The sequence below is a fragment of the Populus trichocarpa genome, chromosome 5, assembly GCF_000002775.5.
Source record: "Populus trichocarpa isolate Nisqually-1 chromosome 5, P.trichocarpa_v4.1, whole genome shotgun sequence".
Lineage (NCBI taxonomy): Eukaryota > Viridiplantae > Streptophyta > Magnoliopsida > Malpighiales > Salicaceae > Populus > Populus trichocarpa.
In genome coordinates, this window is record NC_037289.2 from 4,973,425 (window position 1) to 4,994,805 (window position 21,381).

Genomic DNA, 21,381 nt, shown 5'->3' on the forward strand with positions numbered 1-21,381 from the left:
CCACCCAGACCTGCAAACATGAGTTTTGTTTTTTATTATTATTTTATCTTTCAATATTTAATTTATTTTAAATTGATCTTCATAAGTTGTTTTGTTTTATTTTATATTGAGTTATCGAGATCTTAAATATATGTTATGTTATTTTATTAATGTTTAATTTTACAAGAGTCTATTTTTATTGTTGTTTCTTATAGTTTTTAAGTTGTCTTTGCACTCACAAAGTTGAATAAATCATATTAGATTAACTCTCACATGATTTAAATTATTCTAATTATTCTTTTCTACTTGAGAATACTTAGCAGTGCCTCCACAAATTTGTGGGTTCAAAATTATGATATTTAAATTATTATGAAATTTAAATGTAAAGAAAGAAACTCCAATACGATTAGTTTGATCACTGCATTAAACTTTGAAGAGTGAACAACAATATATAGAAAGAGTGGGAATAGGGGTACCAAATTTAATAGCAGTAGAGAATAAGAAATAAAAAAAATGTAAAGAGAGAAAAGTAATAAAAATATAGATTTCTTAAAAACATAATTAATTATTTCAATATTGGCGAGCAATAGATCGATATTCTTGTCTCATTATTGATACTATAAGAAAATCAACATAAGCAATGACAATGATGCTTGTTACCCCATAGCTTGCAAACGCCTCCTTTGTGATTAGGGCAACTCTTTATACAATACTTGAAGCATTTTCCAGATGGATTTTTATCGTCTTGACCTGGCAAGCAGGTGCCAAGTTCAAAATGTTCAGTGCAACACTGTTTCTGGGCAACCATCATATCACAGCCTAAAAAAGAATAAATAAATAAATTAATGTGAGGATAATGATTAAAATTATTGATTATGCACTAATGTTAGACGTGTATCGGTGTATGTGTACACACACACACAGAGTACACACACTAACACATACAAAATTTTAAAAAATAAAATTAAAATGACTAATTATTACAAACTCGTGTTAAGATTAATTGATTTTAAACTTTTCATAAAAAAATCTAAAATATAGAGAAAGCAATGAGATATGTGCATGACAATTATATATATATATATATATATATATATATATATATATATATATGTTTATTTGATATTGGAGTTGAATATTATTAAAGAGATAAACAAGGCAAACCTATGAACAACAAGAGGACTAGCATAAGAACAATGGAAAAAATATTCTTCCTAGCCATCCCTTGATGAGAGTGGTGTGTAATGATGCCACAGATTTTTGAGAAGGTTGGGTGAAAGAAGATCCGTGTGGATATGTTATTTATATAGTAAATAATGGAATATATTTGTAGCTGGATTTTTTTATATTATTAATTAGGTCATAGAACTTAGCATATTGTCATTTGTTCTTTCCATATTATTAATTAGGCATACTCTTTCAACTTATAGTGTCATGTATATATTAATAATATTGTAATAAATATACAATTAAACTTTAATGTTGCATTTGGAAAGAAAATGAAAGACATTAAAAGAAAAGAAAATCAGGGCAAAATAAATTAATAAATTTTCATCCGTGTGAGGAAGGTGGAGAAAATATATTTTTCTATAATACCTAATTTTTAGACGTTAGATTTTGTTGTATTTTTTCAAATAGGAATATTGTGATTTTTTTTCCTAAATAAATTACTTTTAAATATATCTATAAACCACGTAGACTATACCATATAAGTCTCGCACATATCAAGTTTTAAAAGAAAAGATAATCAAGGAAAGATAAATTAAAAAAATTTCATCTCTGTGAGAAAGGTGAAGAAAATATAATCTTTTTAATACCTCATTTTTAAATGTTAGATTATTTCGCTGTATTTTTTAAATAGGAATATTGTGTGAAATAAATCTCCTATATAAAGTACTTTTAAACATATCCATAACAATGTAGACTATATCATATAAGTTGTACACATCTCTTTTATATATATATATATATATATATATATATATATATATATATATATATATATATATATATATATATATCTCGCTTTGAGGTGTTAGAAGTTATAGGTGTATTTTCCAAATATGAATATTGTATTTGTTTTTAATAAAAAATATATTTTTACATATTTATAAGCAATGTAATCTGTACTATACAAGTTTATCGAGATATCAAGAAGAAATTACAACATATCTGTAAATTGGGTATTTTTCCAAATTAGAAATATCATATTCTATGATTTATACTTCAAATTTATATCTTTAATACATGTAAATGAATTTTTTGTAAAAGTTCATTTTGGTTCCTGAAAAATTTTCAGCAATTTGTTTTAGTTCCTCTATTTAATTTTTATGACACTTTAATTGGTCCTTATTATAATATTCCCTGGTCCTCTAATTTTATTATATGTACCATTTATTTTCTAAATCAATTTTTTCACAATTAAGCCCTTACATGTAAATATTCAATTTTTTAATATGATGATTTAAAAATAAATGAGTGATCAATAAATTAATAATTGATAATATATAAGAGAAATGAAAAATAATTATTTTTATCCATGGTATTGGGTAAATATGTTCCACCCCATTTTGCTTTACGGACAACTTTAGACAAGACAAGATCAAACCTTAAAATGTTCAAAATATGCACTAAGAACTTCATTATAATAAATTTTGATGTGTTTTGATCTTGTTTTGTCGTGACATGTCCAACGTAGGAATTATAATCTTAGTCCATACCATTTTTGTAGATGTGGCTAGCCATTCCAGTACCGTCGTAACCATAGAGATATGATTCCAGTTAATTTTTAATGTTAAAAAAGAAGATGTCAATGTCATGAATATGATTTTTAATATTATGATTTCATTTAAATGAGAAACATAAATGTGATGTTTACACTTAATAAAATGATATACTGAATCAGGAAAAAATTGTTAATATTAATTAAAAACTAAAGTGTAAAGTTAATTTTTATTATAAAAAGTAAAAGATAAAAACAAATACAAGTATTTTATATCAACAATTCTTTTTTTATTTTTTGTGTTTTCTTTTATTTTAGAGGTTAATTCTAGTTGTTATGTACAAATAATTTTCATTTTTGTTAATGTATTATACAAATACAACTTAGCTATCTAATATTTAAGAGGAAAGAAATTTAAAGATAAATTACAATAATTGCTTTAAATTTAAATTTAAAAGATTAATTATTATTAAAAAAATTTAAACCGGGATTTTTTTTAAAAAAAGAGAGGGTGTTAATTAAGATTTAAATTAAAAAGGCAATTAATGAGATTTTTTTTTTATAAAAAAACAAATGACTAATTAAAAACAGAGGATCATTAAATCCGAAAACTAGAAATAGGAGGATTACTCCTCGCTTTCAAGTTTCTTGGATTTATGGAAGCATTGATTAAATACAATTATTTTCCTCTAAATAAAAAAAAACAATGACTTAGGCATTTTATTTTCTGTTTATTTTTACGTTTTAAAAATAATTTTAAAAAAAATTATTTTTTTTATTTCAAATTAATATTTTTTTGTGTTTTCAGATCATTTTGATGTGCTGATATTAAAAATAATTTTTTAAAAATAAAAAAAATATATTATTTTGATGCATTTTTAAGTAAAAAACACTTTAAAAAATAACCATAACCACATTTCCAAATACCCGAGAGCAACAACACCAGCTAAAAAAATATATGACTAAATATATTGTTTGAAAGATGACTTGGATTCAGTGCTTGTTACTACCGTCATCAAGAACTACCTGGTCAAATTCAATTCCTTGGCAACCTCCCCCAGTCCATTGTTTTATTCTTCCTCGTAATTTCTACAAATGGGCTGAGATATTTGATAATAAATTAATTCATATTGTGATTAGTGATAGATAAGGTTCATTCTAATATAAAAATTCTAGAAATTGATAAACAAAGCGGAAATTAAAAGAGACTATATATGATGATCTTATCGATTAAAATTTAAACAGCTTCTCTGTTCTAACTAGAATGCAGAATCTAAACTCCAAGCCAACTAAAAGCCTATCAAGAGAAATTTAAGTTTCAAAGTATTCAGAAATAAAACAAAACAAAAATCCTGCAATGATTTTTTTGTCGTTCATAATAAAAATTGCTTGTCTTTGAATCAAGGGTATTTTTATCTTTTCATACGGTGTATTAGTTATTATGCATTTATTTAGAGGTATTTTTGTTTATTCAATATATTTATTAACAGTAAAAAAACCAAAATATCCCTGGAATAAAAACAATTAACACCATAGAGCAAGGATGTTGTTGTCTTTTTCTTTTTTTAGAATGCAGTAAGATTGCATATATGACCTTAGAGATAAAAAAAAAAAAAAAGAAGAATTAAGCCATTCAAACAAGGGTATTGCGTCTTTTTATCTCAGTTTTTTTTAATTGTTGGTTTGGTTAAGGGTGATAATGTAATTTACCATTTAATTTAAAAATTTTAAATGAAAAACAGTTGTTGACGCGTGTCTTGCACGCGCCAACGCGCAAGAGACGCTACACACTTTGGGCGGCGCAAGTAGTGTTTTTCTAATGGTGAAAAATGAGTTTTTTCCATCTCATTTGATTCTTCTTTGTGTCCTCTTTTTTTATTGGTGGCGCGTGGCATCTAAAGGTGGTCGGTTTATCGTTGATGACTCTTTCTCTTTTTTTTCTTTATTTCTCTCTCCCACCATAGAAAATCAACTCCGGTTCTTATTGTTGGTGGTGTTTTAGATTTAGTATTTTTAATTTTGATTTTTAATCTTTGTCATTTTTGTTTTTGTTAACGTTTTATTTGTTTTTAATTTAACCTTTCAATTCTAATTTGTATATGTAATGCTTTCAATTTGGTTTTTTTACTTTTAATTTCTTTTTTTTCTTTGTTTTTTTGTCAAAATTTTTATGGTTTTCAATTTTATCACTCACTTCAGGTTTTTTATTTTTGATTTTCAATAAGAATAATACTAATTTTAATTTGGTCCTCTTTCTTTTGATTTTTTTTGTTTTTTTTTTATCAAAGTTTTTATGATCTTTAATTTTATCCTTCAAATTAAGTTTATGTTTTTTGTTATTTCGATAATAGTAGTAGTAGTAGTAAAAAATTCTAAATTATAATTTAGAATAATAAATTCTAAGAAATTATAAATGATATTTTTAATAAATTATCGATGAATATAAATTTGAATTCTATTCAAATAAAATGGAATAAAAAATTACATGTAAAAAAATATTATATAACTTATATATATATATATAGTCTATTTATTAAATATAATAGGTAATTAATTATGATAGGAATATATTAGATAGGTAAGAGGGTACTGAAAATAATATATAACGTAGTTATTCACAAATAAAATTCAAGTAACATGTGTCATTATCAAGGAAAAAAAAATCATGACATAAAATTCAGTGTTATGCATCATTAAAGTCATGATAAAATATGTTTAAAAATAATGTCTCATATCCAAGAAAATACAGTGTAATTTTTATTTTTTATTTATTTTTATTTTTTATATCCAAATCCACCTGTCAAAGTAAAGAAATAAAATAATTCATAACATAAATTTAGAAACGGGCCTTAAGCCCATATCCACCTATCACATCATACAATATAAATACAAATTTGAGCCCATGGACTAATTCTATTTTCTCTAAAAAAAGTTTGCAAAGATAAATTCGCTAGCGTCCCCTATAACACAAATAAAGATAAAAGTAAGGAAATGAGAAAAAAAAAAAAAAACAAGGATAATAATAATAATAATAATAATAAGGATGATGTTATTCCTACTCGTATTTTTATTATACAGACAAAAATAACTTTATTTAATGTGTTTATTCTATTTTATTGAGATTTTAAAGGTAATTAGTCTTTCTTAATTAGTCAAGCCCGTAACTCGATGTGATGTTCGATGGTGGGCAAATCAATGTACACACCACACTCAGCCAGTTAAAAGTTTGTTACTACTTAACGAGAAACCTCTACGTACTTGTTCCTCGTAACTGGTTACTTAGTTTCTCACAATTAAAAATAGACATGGTTACATCACATTACTGATAGAATGTTTGTTTTTATATTTCATAATTATTTTTAAGAAAATTTAAATTTTTTTATGTTTTTTCTTTTCAAATTGTATGTCAAAAATATATTTAAAAAATAAAAAATATTAATTAAATACATTTTTAAGAGAAAAACATTTTAAAAAAATAATCACTACTACAATACTAATCGGATTGTAAATCTTACACCGATTAGTTTAAAAACATGAGTAAATCTCAATTATTAATTAATTAATTAAAAAACAGAAGAGGGGGTCACAAAACATTATTTATTTATTGAAATATTATTTTTTTAATTTATGTTTTTTTTTTAATTTTATCCTTCAGATTTATTGGAGATTTAGTTTCATAATTTGTTGTGATTTGTTTTTATATGGTTATCTCAGTCTCATAACTCATATCACGAGTTTGGTAGATTAACCTGGTTGTCTTTAGTTTTTTCTCCTCTCTCTTTTTGTAATTGATATTTTTATAATTTTATCCTTCAACATTGAGTTGATTATGAAATAGGTTTTTTCATTTGTTTTGGTTTGTTTTCTATGAGGTTATAACAGTTTCATGACTCAAGTCACATGTTTGATAGTTAACTTGAGTATATTCAAGTCATTTTATTGTGTTTTTTTTTTCCAGTTTTCATCATCCAACAATAAGTTTATTAGGAATTGAGCTTCATTATTAGTTCAATTTTATTTTAATGGGGTTATCCAAGTTTCATAAATGGAGTTACGGGCTTGACATGTTAACCTAGATTGACTTGTTTGGTTTTTTTATTTACTGTCTGTGAGATTATCCATGTCTCATGACCTGGATCATGAGTTTGGTGGGTTAACTAGGTTGACTCTAATTGTGTTTTTGTGTTCTTTTTATTATTATTTTTATTTTCAATTTCATCCTTCAATATTGGATTGATCGATAATTATGTTTTATAATTTATTTTGATTTATTTTCTATATGATTATCATGGTTTCATGAGCGAGTTGTGAATTTGACAGGTTAACTTTAATCTTATTTTATCATTTTTTAATTATTATTTTTTCAAATTCATCCTTCAACGTTGAGTTGACTGAGAATTCAATTTTATAATTTGTTTTTATTTGATTTATTTAGGGTTGTCATGGTCTCATGACCAGAATTTGCTTGTTTATTTTTTTTCTTTTTTAAGCTCATGTCTTTTTAGTTTTATCATTCTACATTTATTTAGTTGGATATTAAGACCCATTATTATTTTTTTATTTACTATCTATTAGATGTTTTACTGATTTTAAAAATCACTCGGGTTATCTTTCCCTTCACAAGTAGGTTATTTGATAATTAAGTTTCATAATTTTATTAAATTTATTTTTGATGAGGTTAACTCGATATTATAACCAGGTCGTAGATTTTTCATGTTGACTCGGGTTGAGTTTTTTGATCTATTTTGAATTATAATTTCTTCTTTAATTTTATCCTTTAATATTTTGTTTACTGTAAATTGAGCTTCAATTTATTTATTTTTTCTTTACTTTTTATGAGGTTATTGCGTTCTCATTTATTTTTTTCTTTGTTATCATATAAGATCATTCAACATTTAATTTTTTTAAAATGATTTTTTATTTTAATTTCATAATTCATTGATTAAGAATTAGTTTTTCTGCTTTTGTTTTTTGGTTTCTTTTCTATGAGGTTTTTTTAATCTTATACTCATAATCAAGGAGTTGACAAATTAACTTGATTTGACTCAAAATTTTTTTTATTGATTAAAAAAAAATTAATTTTTTTCAATATTAAATTATTTGATAATTAAATTTAATAATTTAATTCAATTTAATTTTGAAGAGATTATTCCGGTAAGACAACCAATTTATACATTTAGAGTAATAATCTGGATGGGCTTAAGTTGACTTTTTTTTTTTTTTCATTTTATTTACTTCATTTTTTTTTATGTTATTAAATCATCGAACCTCGTTAAATTTAACAGGGTACTAGAATCTCATAATTTTTTTTATATCTTTTTAAAATATTTATGTTATTTTAATATATTTTTTATATTAAAAAATTAGATTGTTCCGCAGCGACGGGTTATCTAGTTGAGAATATTGTTGTTGTCTGTTATTTCATAGTTTTGTCAGAAAAAAAAAAAAAAACTGTAAAACCCTAGTAGCTTCCCAAACCCCCTCTGCATCCATCCTCGTAATCAGCACCTCTTCGAGAACCTTGAAGAAAGAAAAAAAAAAGGGGGAGCAAAAAAATGGTCCGCAGCATAAAAAATCCGAAGAAGGCAAAGAGAAAGAACAAGGTCTCCATCAATTTCTTACAATCAATTCCTTCCTTCATTCTTTGAATTGGGTTTCCTTTTATTTTTCTCTAACTTAACAAAAATTTATTTGTTTTTGGCTTTTTGCTAATATAATTAACTTGAATTACTCACAGAAAGGAGATGAGTCATCTTCTTCTTCATCAATACCATCCATGCCTACGAAGGTCTGGCAACCAGGTGTCGACAAGCTTGGAGAAGAAGAAGAACTTGATTGTGACCCTACCGCTTACAATTCCCTTCACGCCTTTCACATTGGCTGGCCCTGCTTAAGGTTAATACACTTCTTTTCTAGTCGTTAAAGCAAGCTTAATTTTAATCAATTGTTTTTACAGTTTAAGTTCGAAAAGAAAAGACCTGAACTTGAAGGGTAAGTAATTCTGGGCCATTAAGAAAAAGATAGGAAAGTTTTAGTGTGAGATAATTTAGTAACGTTTATGTTTATTCTTATGAGTTAAGTGTTTTTCTTTTGCAGTTTTGATGTAGTGCGCGATTCACTTGGTTTGCTTCGGACTGATTTTCCACACACAGTGTATTTTGTTGCTGGAACTCAGGTCATAAATCCTTTTTTTTCCCGTAGTGTATTGTTAGTCACTGGAGAAACATGATTATATTTTTGTTAAGCTGAAGATTGTATTTCTCTTCATTCTTGTCCGTTACTCTTTTTCTTATATAAGAGACAAACTGTTATAAGGGGCCAAACTTTAGGTACTCTAGTAATTGAATGAAAAGGAGAAAATTTTATCTAGAATTAATGAAAAGCTTTATTTGGCGAATTTTGGTCCCTAGAGGGATAAAATCAGTCCTTGGAAAACGTTAGTGTATGTTTGTTAAACCTTTTCTTTAATTCTGTTATTGTATATAATTATGTAGTGTAATGTCATTTTTGCAGGCAGAAAAACCTGATTGGAACTCAATTGGAATATTTAAAGTGTCTAATGTTTCTGGAAAACAACGTGAATTGGTGCCCTCCAAAACTACAGCTGGTGACTCTGACATGGATACTGATAATAGTGATAGTGATGAAGACAGCGAAGATGAAGAAGAGGGAGGATCTGCAACACCAGTTTTGCAGGTACAATTTGCATTCTTGTTTTCATTATTCATCTCTTCAAATCATGCATCTCTCTCTTTCTCTGTCTTTCTTTTTTCCTTTTCAGTATGCATTTTCATATTTGGATTTTTCTTTCACAGTTGCGCAAGGTTGCTCATAGAGGATGTATTAATCGTATACGTGCTATGACACAAAATCCCCATATATGTGCTTCTTGGTCCGATGCTGGTTATGTTCAGGTTGAATTCTGTGCTTACTATCTAAAGAAGTTCTTGAAGATCTTAAAAATATTTCTTGCAAACATATTGCCATCTCAAAGGGTTTTTCATTTCTTGATTTTGAACATAATGTCATAAAATGGTGAACTGGAGTTTTGAACTAATCAGATTACTGTGAAATTTTAGATTCTAGGCTTCTGGATCATCTTTTATGTGCTTTCAACCTTACATGCAGATATGGGATTTCAGCACTCATCTGAATGCTTTGGCAGAGTCAGAAACAGAAGTTCCCCGGGGAGCTTCTTCAGTTTTTAACCAGGCTCCATTATTTAACTTCAAAGGGCATAAAGATGAAGGCTATGCTATAGATTGGAGTCCTCGTGTTGCTGGAAGGCTGGTAACTGGTAATATGGAACGTTACTTTCTCCTATTCAGTAGCCTCCATTGAAGAAACAATAATGCTCAGCTGCTTGATACATAAAATGCTCTAATGCTGGAAGATCTTCCTAAATGTTTGAAGGTGACTGCAAGAACTGTATTCACTTATGGGAGCCCACATCTGGTGCAACATGGAATGTTGATGCTACTCCATTTACTGGTCACACTGCGAGCGTAGAAGATCTACAAGTATGTAATTTGATTCTGAATCCAATACAACTTATTATTTTGATTTTTCCAATCCTGTAAACTTTCTGATTGCAACTTCTGCTTATGAAGTGGAGTTCCACAGAAGATCATGTGTTTGCCTCTTGTTCTGTGGATGGGCATATTGCAATATGGGATGCACGTCTGGGGAAGTCACCAGCTATTTATTTCAAGGCACATAATGCAGATGTAAACGTGATTTCCTGGAACAGGTGTTTGAATCATTAGGATATCTTGCTCATCCTCCGTAGTAGCACCCTTTTGATTTTTTTTTTTTTTTATATATGACTGATCAATAACTTCATTCATTGTGATAGGCTGGCTAGTGTCATGTTGGCATCTGGAAGTGATGATGGAACATTTTCTATTCGTGATCTTAGATTGTTATCACCAAAATCGGTATGTTGTGTCTGATGTATGCATTATGAATTTTTGCTCTCAATTTCACGTGTTCCAGATCTGAATATCTTTGGTCTCATCCTTAGTATACAGTTACACTTTAGGATTATCCTAGCTGGACTTTACACTGTCCTTGTAAGCAGTTAACAGTTATAGAACCTTTCTCCCAGGTTCAGTTTTTGGTACTTTTGTGTGCCTTTTGCTATTAGTTTTCTAAAATGGCGTCAACATTTTGTACTTTTATATGCCATTCACTATCAGTTTTCTCCCAGTGTAAGTGATTTTGTACCTCATATACCTTTTACTATCAGTTTTCTCCCGGTTAGTGTTTTATACTTTCAGATGCCATTTGCTATTTGATTTCTCTAGTTGCAGTCTTGTCATCATATATCTTTTATGTCAGCAGGAAGAAGATAAATCTTTAGTGGCACATTTTCAATACCATAAGCACCCTATCACATCCATCGAGTGGAGTCCACATGAAGCCTCCACATTGTCAGTTTCATCATCTGACAATCAACTGACGTAAGTAATACTAATGAACAATCTTTACATCAATGTTTTTTGGTGGTCCTTTTGTCCGGGCACTGATTTTTTTTTCCCTTGAAATTTACTAGAATATGGGACCTTTCCCTGGAAAAGGATGAGGAAGAGGAAGCAGAGTTCAAAGCTAAAACAAAAGAGCAAGTAAATGCCCCAGCAGATTTGCCGCCTCAACTTTTGTTTGTTCATCAGGTATGTTTTGTGAAACTCTCATATCAGGACATTTACTTCAAAGTTCAAAATGCTCCCTCTTCAGATCCTTGACTTGCTTTCATACTATGAGCAGGGACAAAAAGACTTGAAAGAACTTCACTGGCATGCTCAGATTCCAGGAATGATTGTGTCTACTGCCTCAGATGGTTTTAACATCTTGATGCCTTCAAACATACAGAGTACTCTTCCCTCTGAAGGTGTTTGAAATTTTAAGATTTTGTAAACAGAAATCTGAGCAGGACAACCAGCTTGTGTTTGAATGGCATTGATGTTGTGCTCTCTTCTTCTTCCTGTTCTCAATGTGCCTTTCTTCCTCCTTTTAAGGAAGATTGATGCTGTAAAGGTTTCTTCAAAAAGCAAGTAGCTTCATATATATATAATGTCTGTTATGGATGTGCTTCACGGGAAAGAGTAGCTGCCTCATTGCGGAGCATTGAGCTTTGGCACCTTTATCGTTGTTGAAGTCCTAATAACCCTTCCGGCTGGATGTTTCCAGAGTATTGCAGATAAAACCCATGTTGTTAGTAAGCCTATAATCCACAAAGTAAGAAACAAAAATTGAATTATAGCAGCATTGTGGTAATATGAATTATGAACAATTGATTTAGTTATTCTTTCAGCTAGTGTACAAGTGTGCGGCTGAAATAGCAGGACATATCTTGGTTTTTTATTTGCATTGCGAGCGGGAAATCGCTTGAGTGCGGCATTTGCATGATGGATGTTGCAGTTTTATTCTTTGCCAATGTAATCTACAGTCTTAGTTTCTAAAGACAATTGGCTTTTACGTTGCTTGAGCATGCCGTCTTGCTTTTCATCCCTCTGTTGTTACTGTAACTAGCTTGTTTTTACGTCTATATCTTTTTAGTTGTTTGAAAATTGTTTTTAATCCATTTCGTTACTGTTACTGCTGAAGTAATGAACTTGATTTTACCTAAATATTTTCACCTAAAGAGCCATGGGCCGGCACGTATTCAAATCCCTTCACGGGCAGTGTCATAAGCCCTCAAGTTACCCTCTAGCTAGGCTGCTAATGTTCTTCAAGCTGACACAAGTGCAAGTGGGAGCTTCTTGAAGTTTTGTCAAGTACTATTCAAAGCTTTTCGAGTACCTTTCTTGATTAACGTAAGGCCCAATGTCTTTTGGTTATTACAACAAGTGTTTAGCAGCATAAATTATAAAACATGATTTGTTTCAAGATTCGGTTAATGGATTGGTTGCGTCAATTCAAATTAATTTCAATAGTATTATTTTAAAAAAGTTAAAATAATATTATTTTGATTTTTAAAAAAATTTAAATTGCATTTTAGTCTAGTTTTGACCGCATTAACATGGTCACGTATTTTATATACTCATCGAAATAATTTTTATCTATTTTAAATTGATGAGTTACTAAATTAACTCGATGAGATTTAATAACACTAACATGTAATTCAGATTTTCCATCCCTTTGGTTGAAGTGGGGATGCGATAAATACCAAAAAGAATTGAAGTCTTAGCCACCAGAGTATTTCTTGGAACTAGCTTTCTCAGCACCAAAATGAAGTATTCTGACACACAATCCACACGCTTGTGGATGCAGATCCATCAATTATGAAGCTGATAAAATAGGAATATGTGCTTCACTCATCCTTCCAATTTCTTAAGCAAGAACACAATTATTAAGTGATGATCCAATAATATCATATATTTAATCACTGGACTTGGATTATGATTCATGTCTGGTGGTATTAAATATAGTTATCCACAGGGCACAACCACCTTATTTTATGACAGGAAAAGAAAGCAAATTAAGAACATTCATATGCAAAATCAAACCACTAATGAGTATCTGAAACCACGTTATTTATGTAACATGATTGGATGTCTCACCAAGAACCTGTGGCCAAAGACATTCCACCAAAGGTTATTTTCAAGAAGCAAATATTCAATTGATTGAATCTCAATGCCAAAAACAATTAGTCAATTGATTGGTTATTAGACTGAGATGGAGTTGATGAGACAATAATTGGACATCCCTTTCTCATTAATAGCCACGCCGCCGCCATCATTTCCTCCTCCTCGCCGCCACCAACTACACATGCATGTACTTTAAGCTGGTCCTGTGAATGGGCATTGTCATCGGCCATGGTACTATAGAAATGTTGACAGAAAATATAATAATAAGAACTTGGAAATTAACTCGAATTCCACTGCCATGTTTTTTTTTTTATTTCCTTTCTTTTTGAAGTCCCTAGTTAATGTTTAAATGCACGTTTTTCTTTTCTTTTTTTTATTATGATTTGACCAAAGTTGCTTGGAACAATATCCAAGTGATTTTAATTACTAGTACTCACAATATTGAATTTAATTCTTCTGTCAACTGTGGCTGTTCTGGATAGAGTTTAGTGTATCTACTTCACCAGAAGATAGATTTTGGAGCTTGAGTAACGTAAGAAAAAGGTGCAAAAACTCTCGACTTCTACATCAATTGTTTCCGCATCTGCTTTTCTTTAGAAGCATTAATTCATATTCCTCTATGTTCTAGAAACTTAATACTATATTAGCAGACTTAATAACTGTATAGCAAATGAATGTACGAGGATTATAGTAGTTGTTATTTTTTAAAGTTTTTTATAGTTAAAAGTATATTAAAATAATATTTTTTTAATTAATTTTTATATCAACACATCAAAATAATCTGAAAATATAAAAATATATTAATTTTAAACATAAAAAAATTAATTTTTGTGAAATGTTTCTAGAACGCAATTCAAATCAACATTTAACGAATATTCAAAGACATACTACCCGAATAATGGAAGAAAAAATGTAAGTCATGATCTCACTTGTATTACCAAATCTTTGAAAACAAAGTTAACCTACATTGGTTTGTTTGAATGAAATCTTTCAATCTTTTAAGCGTCTCTAATCCTTGATCAATAGGGTTAGACTCTTCCTAATGCTACTAATCAAAGTCATGAGCGCATACTCAATTTGTCGTTTACGATTTTTGTTTTCTCCTCATCCTTTTTACTACATTTAGTGTAAAAGTCTTACGAGTTCAATATTAGTAATTAATATACAGATCATAATTAAGCACTTTTAATTAAGCTAATTTGTAGCCATCTCATTTGATCACCTTCTTTCCTTAATTAAGAGCTATACTAGGTCTACTGCTGTCTTCATCCCTAGATCATAGGCACAATAGGTAATCTCATAATTTCTTCCTCGAAATCGAATATATTATTCACAACTAGACAAAGATTGGCTGGCAATAAAGTGTTTCTCAAGGCTATATGAAATTTTTTTAGTTTTAAATAAATTTTATTTATGTTTTTAAATTATTTTGATGTGTTAAAGTTAAAAATATATTTTTTAAAAATATTATTTTGATAGTTTTTAAAATAAAAAACACTCATAAACAAGTTATAAAAATAATAATTTCACTCCATCAATTAGATATTCAATATCACACGGCATGGTTGGGTCATGTCTTTGCTCGGTTTGATTGGAGTCAAAAACATGTAAAGTAAAAATCTGACCCGGCTTTCACTTGATGAATATATGGGTTGGAGGTATGGTTGATTTTTTTTCAAATGTACAACTTTTTTAAAACATAAATCATACCTTATAAAAATAAAAAAAAATACAATACTTTATATATATAGATACCACCAAAACAAGTCACTACCCCTCCAAGCCCAGCACTCCCTTAGATTGGATTCAAGGTGCTGGTAAAGAATTCACCTAACACGGTATTTCTACTATTTTCAATTTCTTTAAAATATATAATTATTATAAATCCTATAAAACAAACCTTATTATCTGATAATCACTTATTAACTAAGATTTACTCAATAAATAACAAAAGAATATTTTCTTTAATTTCTTAATAACTATTCTTTAATTTTTAATATATATTTATTATAATTATAATATTATATTGCACCTTGTAAAAATAATAAATGATTATAACATTACAGGAGAGAAGAAGGAAAAGAAATAGAGAGAAACTCACTAGTATAGGACTATAGGCACCTGTTTAGCATATCGATTATTTTTTAAATTATTTTTAACAACTCTTAGTAAGATGGATTTTTTAATATAAAAATAGTTTAATTAATCAGATTTTGAATTTTTTTTTTAATAATTATGAATTTAATTTTTTTCAAATCACTAAAAATTTATATAATTATTAATTTTAAAGTTTATAAAATTAATTAAAATACACAAAAATTAATCACATCTACATTAATTAAAAAAAAAAAAAAAAAGACCTTTTTCTCTACACCGACAAAAACAAGATGCACCTCCACCTCCACCACCACAAGAAACAAAAAACAATAGCTGGCGGCAACCATGGAGGAAACAACTTCAGATTGGTAAAATAGTAAACAGCTCAAAGTCCAACACACTGCCAAATTGCCAAAAATTAAAGGAGCTCCTCCATCCACGCGTACCCCCTTCTGACCCAGCTCCTCCTCCCCCACAGCTACAGGACCGCAGCTTGCTAGTAACAAAAACCTCCATTAATTGCTTCACAACGCCGCTAAGGCTTCATCGCGTCACCCTGTCATTTAGAACTCTCTCCTCCACATTAATTAATTAATTAAAAACAACCGATCAGCCTTTTGTAGAGACATTTATACTGTACACCGGGAATTTTTTTTTTTTCATTTAAAAAACTTAACACTAGTTTTAAAGAGAAATAGAAGTTTGTTTTATATAGTTCATTTATTATTTTTTAGTTGACTGGGAATAAATAAATTCTTCTCCATATTAATTACACGATCTAAATATTATTGGAAGTAAAAAATCTAAACTTGGTGTAAAGATATATTTTTATATTTTCAAAATGATTTTTTGTTATTATAATCGAAATTAAGGGATAATTTGGTATTTAAACAAATAAAAAAATAAATGATTAAAATGTATAATGAAACTATAAAAATACCATTTTAAAAAATTAAACCTAAGGTTAGGGGTTTTTTTTCTTCGTTTTAACAATAGTTTTTTTTTTTGTAAATATAAAGTTAGTTGAAGGGCAATTCGGTATTTGACTAAATAAAAAAACAAAAAACAAAAAACAAAAAGATGGTTGTGCACGTACATCACCCGAGAGCGCGTGCGACACCTCCTGGCGTCCAATAATATCCTCACCATGTTGTTAAAAGCGTCATCGTCTTTTCTTTCTATTGGTGTCGCGTGTTTTTGTTAGTGGTCTGATTTGTCACCGACGAGCTTTTTTTATTATTTTTTCTCTCTCTCCTCCCCTGAAAAGTACAAATTGACTATTTTTTTTAATTAGTATTTCTAATTTTTAGCTTGACTCTTTTAAAGAAGTTCTATTTGTTTTCAATTTCATAATTCAATCCAAATTTACCAATATATTATATTCTCCTATTTTTTCCTCATGCTTTTGATTTCTCATTTTTTTTCCTTAACTCTTTTGTAAAAGTTTTATTGGTTTTTAATTTTATTCTTCAATTCAAATTGATGGTATTATATTTTTCAATTTGGTTCTAATTGTTTTGATGTCTATTTTTTTTCTTGTCCTTTTTGTAAAAATTATTATTGTTTTCAATTTCACCCTTCCATCAAATCACTGTTTTTATTTTTTTTTTTTTAATTTTGATCCTCATTCTTTTGATATTTTTAGGGTCTTTTTACGAAGTTGATTTTTCTTTCCAATTCCACCTTTCAATTAAATAAAAAATTTATTCCATTGTTCAATTTTGATGTTTTAAAATGCTTTTGTATAACTGAATTTTTTTTTTAATTTCATCATTTAATATTTAATTGATTGAGAATTGAATTTTATAATTTTTTTATATTAAGTGCTTTGGGTCTAATGACTTGAATTATGAGATTGAAAAGTTAACACAAATTTGTTTATTTGTTTTTTTAAATTTTTTTTATAATTTTCTGTATTTTTATTATTAAGTTATTTGAATCACTTTATCTAAATTGTGAATTTGATAAGACATTCTAGGTGAGCTCTAGCCTTATTATTAGAATTATAAATTTTTCATGATTGATTTTTTATATTATTTTTAGCTCATTTCAACACCTAAACATTAATTTTTGTTATATATATATATATATATATATATATATATAGCCTAGCCACGCGGCAAATCGTGCACACCAAGGCATCTCCTATTCAAGCATCATCCATTAGCAAACAATTAATTCAAAGTTTTGACCACGTACATCTGCGAATTTTTATTCGAGATTTACATGTACGTACTTAGCTACTAGTAGGGCCAAATGGTCCAAAATTTTTCAAAATCGAGATTGTTTATCTAAAAAAAATAAAATTCAAGCTGGTATTATATTTTGCATTTGACCGTATATGTATATTTAATTATAAGAGTAACCTATATATCACCATATATATATATATATATTGTTCTTAATTTCATCTTACATTACCAACTACAAACCGAAGATGCCATGGTAATTTCTTAAAGAAGTGCTGATCGGACGTCATTATATGTAGAAGTAGAAGGAGCTGCTAGGTGGTAAAACTCTTAGATTGATTTTTAGTTATGACTTTTGTGAACCAATAAACTAATATTATCTACAGCATATGTTCATGAATTCTCACATACACATTGACTTCAATCAGTTTCCATTAATCTTTTCCACGGCAGCTCGAAATTTAGCATACTCAAAACGACTTGCGATCAATTTAACTGTTCTGCATGTACAGCATTCGTTACAGTCAATCCCTTGTTGGAAAAGGAAGAAATCCCACCTACTCACTTTGGAAATTCATTAGTATTCCTTTAGATTAACCATCTTCAACTTGAGAGACGGTTGCTAGCTGCAGCATTATTTTAATTTGCTATTTAGTCATTGTTTTACTAATCCTTTAGGTTACTATTACTTTACTCTTCCGTTAAATCTTTTTTTCTTGGATTAGATCAACCTATCCATCAGAACGATTTAGAGCCATGAGAAGTCATGATAGAACTTTCGTTGAACCTTTGTTTGGAAGAAGATACAAAAGAATGGTAACCTAGCAGTTGACCCACAAAATCTGCGCGGCAGAAGTGCACAGATTAACAAAATAAACAGTGCTTGTTAATGCATGGTGTCCATGAATTCATGATCTGTTTCAACCTACTACGTTGGAAAGACTGGTCTCAACTTGATCAAGACAGTCGACATTGCAATACTCCGACAACACATCACTTGCCGTTTGATTATGAGGCATTGTGTCTCCTTATATCTTCAGAAAACTTATTATATGTAAGAAGAAACTTGCTTGAATCCAACCACTTATATGGCCACAACGTACAGCAATAATCCATGTATATCTCTTCTGACGGCAACAAAGTCCCCACATTGATCCTGCTACTGATCCTATATTTTGCATCAGCTATCCATATATTTCCATCGATTAAATTTAATTATGGTTCTATGATTAAGTCCCCGCATTAAAATTTAATTATGGTTCCATAATTTTAATATTTATTTTGATTTTTTTTTTATTGTGTATGTAGTTTTTTTGAAAATTAATGTAATTTAATTTTTGGAATTCATTGACTTAGTGTTGTACTTTGCATGTATATTTTTTCAATAAATATGATAAATTACGTAAACATAATTGTAAACAAAGATAATGATGGTCAACAACAAGATAAATGATTATGAAAATATCTAACAACATTTACTTGATGTTCAACAATAAATAAAAGATTTGGTTTCTATTTTATTGAATAAAAAAATTGTCCTAGAAACCTAAACATAATTGCTATACTAAGTGATTAAGCCCTGTATCATAATAAAATAGTAGCAATAATGGTAATAAATTAATAATAGTAGTAGTACAAAGTAAAGTATTGAATAATTGAAATAACTTGTTAGACTTAGAAAGTGCATTATTAAAATGTATATGGTTGTTTTGGGACGTGTACTCCATTATTCAACTATAAAATATAGATTTATCACATTGAAACAGAGAATTAACTTTTATAATGTTTGAAGATGTTGAGAAAAAGTTTGAAGAGAGCTGTTGCAGGTTCAGCTAGCATGAGTGTCAGTGATGTCAATGATCGTCCTGTTAATTTATGTATCGATCATAAAGAGGTACCTAATGAACATGATACCGATCGAGACTCATTAACTTCGAGCAATAAAATTATTGAAGTTATTCTAAATCACTTATGTACAATCTCTAAGTGGGTACAAGAATAAATTTATTAGTGTTAGGCTTGAAGCTACTTGTGTTGTTATGGATGTTTATGTTGTGTTGTGTTGATTATATGCAAGAACTTAGCGAGATGAAATTTTAAATGGATCCCTGTATGAGAAAAACTCTGCAGAAATTTTATTACAATTGGATAAACTGTTGAATTTCACCTTCATATTTGTGAACTTATGTATGAAATGAATTATAAGTGCTATAATGCACGATGACGGATTTTCCAATAATAATGTATAAATTGACAATACAAGTAAAATTTTCTTAGGAAAGTGAAAACGAGAGTGTGGTAAGGAAAGTGCGGGAAAACCATAGTGCAATTAGGTAAGTATTAAACAATTAACAAATTTTATATATGAAATTGTAATCTAAAATTTCTAAAGTCTTATGTATATTTAACAAATATTTTTATACCAAGTTGTGTAATTTGTGGTATGATACCCATAAATATACAAAAAAAAAACCCAGGTCGGCTCTAATGACATCGATTTCTAGAAGAAGTGTAGACCAAGTCATGTCACAGAGGATAACTTAGAGAAGCTTCAAGAGTTTGTGGCATCAGAAGAATTTTGAAGGCGATCACAATTCGGGTCACATAACCGAAACAAAGAAACACATGGTTCGGTGAAAAAGCACACCTGTAGATCTCACTCATTTCTCCATCATGCAAAGAGCCTGATAAAAGTTTCAAATTATTGTTTTTTAATATGATGTTTATTTGTTATGCTTTTTTACAACTTATTTATTTTGTAGGAACAACAATTTGGGAGCTAGTGTACTTCGATGGGGTTATATAAAGAAAACAGATAAATGGGAAAAGGTGAAGTTTATAGATAGCAAAGCTAAGGCATTCATTGTAAGTCTTATTTTAGAATTCTTGTAATTTTTAGATTTTTTTTTAAATATAATTGATTTATTTTATAGAAAACATATAATGCTATAATGTTTGAAAAACATGGAGAAGACACTTCTACTCATCCTTCTTATGTTCCTCATTTGTGGCTGGAGGCTTGAGAAACTGATGGACCCGATATGAATCTGGTTTATATATGGGATGCCTATGACATTAACTAAAGAAACGAGGTCGGGTCGTATTGCTTCAACTCTAGGCACACAACAGTTCGACCCAAGTCAGTCGATGCTAGAATTTAAATGGAGGATCCTAGACCAGGTCGAGGAGCGAGTAGTCAAATTAGAAAAAAAAATGAAAGCCATATTAGAAGAAGAAAATAGGCAGAATTTGGAGAAAGTGGTGGAATATATGACTACACATTATCCAACTCCTTATTCTGGTCCTTTTGGTTCAGGACCCCCCATCACCACCTCCAATTCATCTGTGTAACGATGTGTTTATTGTTGTAAAATTAACATTGTAATGAATATTGAAATTAATAAAATTTTGATGTTCAATAAAATTGATAGTGTTTGATTTTATTATATTTTTTTGTTTTTAATTTAACAACTACATAACTAAAACAAAAAAAAAATACTAATTTTATAATGGAATCACCTATGGATAAAATAATTCAATCAATGATTTCATAGATAATAAAAGTGTTTTTTCATCGTAAAGTTACAGAATGATTAAAAAGTTTTAGAATCTCTTATGAAGTTAACGAGGACATTTTATTGTCAATTTCATTATTAAATCTGTCGGCAATATTTAAATTGTACTGATGGGCTATTTCATTAGTTATTTACCAACATAAGATAATTGGTGCATTTTATTTCTTTGGCACTAATATTCTATCGTTCTTTCAGTCAGGAATTTGTAACACCGATAAAGATGCTAAAAT

General features: G+C 28.8%; 1 protein-coding gene across 3 annotated transcripts; it reads left to right on the plus strand.

The window, feature by feature from the left end:
- Positions 1 to 8,122: 8,122 nt before the first annotated feature.
- On the plus strand, positions 8,123 to 12,208 carry LOC7479191 (protein HEAT STRESS TOLERANT DWD 1). 3 transcript variants are annotated; one of them, XM_052452705.1, is made up of 12 exons: positions 8,123 to 8,304; positions 8,439 to 8,596; positions 8,798 to 8,876; positions 9,215 to 9,397; positions 9,517 to 9,615; positions 9,830 to 9,998; positions 10,115 to 10,221; positions 10,375 to 10,451; positions 10,557 to 10,638; positions 11,042 to 11,163; positions 11,256 to 11,373; positions 11,468 to 12,208. In XM_052452705.1, exons 1-12 carry the CDS (start codon positions 8,257 to 8,259, stop codon positions 11,597 to 11,599), a joined length of 1,374 nt encoding a protein of 457 aa, XP_052308665.1. In that variant the 5' UTR covers positions 8,123 to 8,256; the 3' UTR covers positions 11,600 to 12,208. The 3 variants fall into 3 exon arrangements, with proteins under 3 accessions (XP_052308665.1, XP_024456382.2, XP_024456383.2); XM_024600614.2 differs by having other exon boundaries at positions 8,124 to 8,304; positions 10,312 to 10,451; XM_024600615.2 differs by having other exon boundaries at positions 8,125 to 8,304; positions 10,312 to 10,451; positions 11,045 to 11,163.
- The last annotated feature ends 9,173 nt before the right edge of the window (positions 12,209 to 21,381 follow it).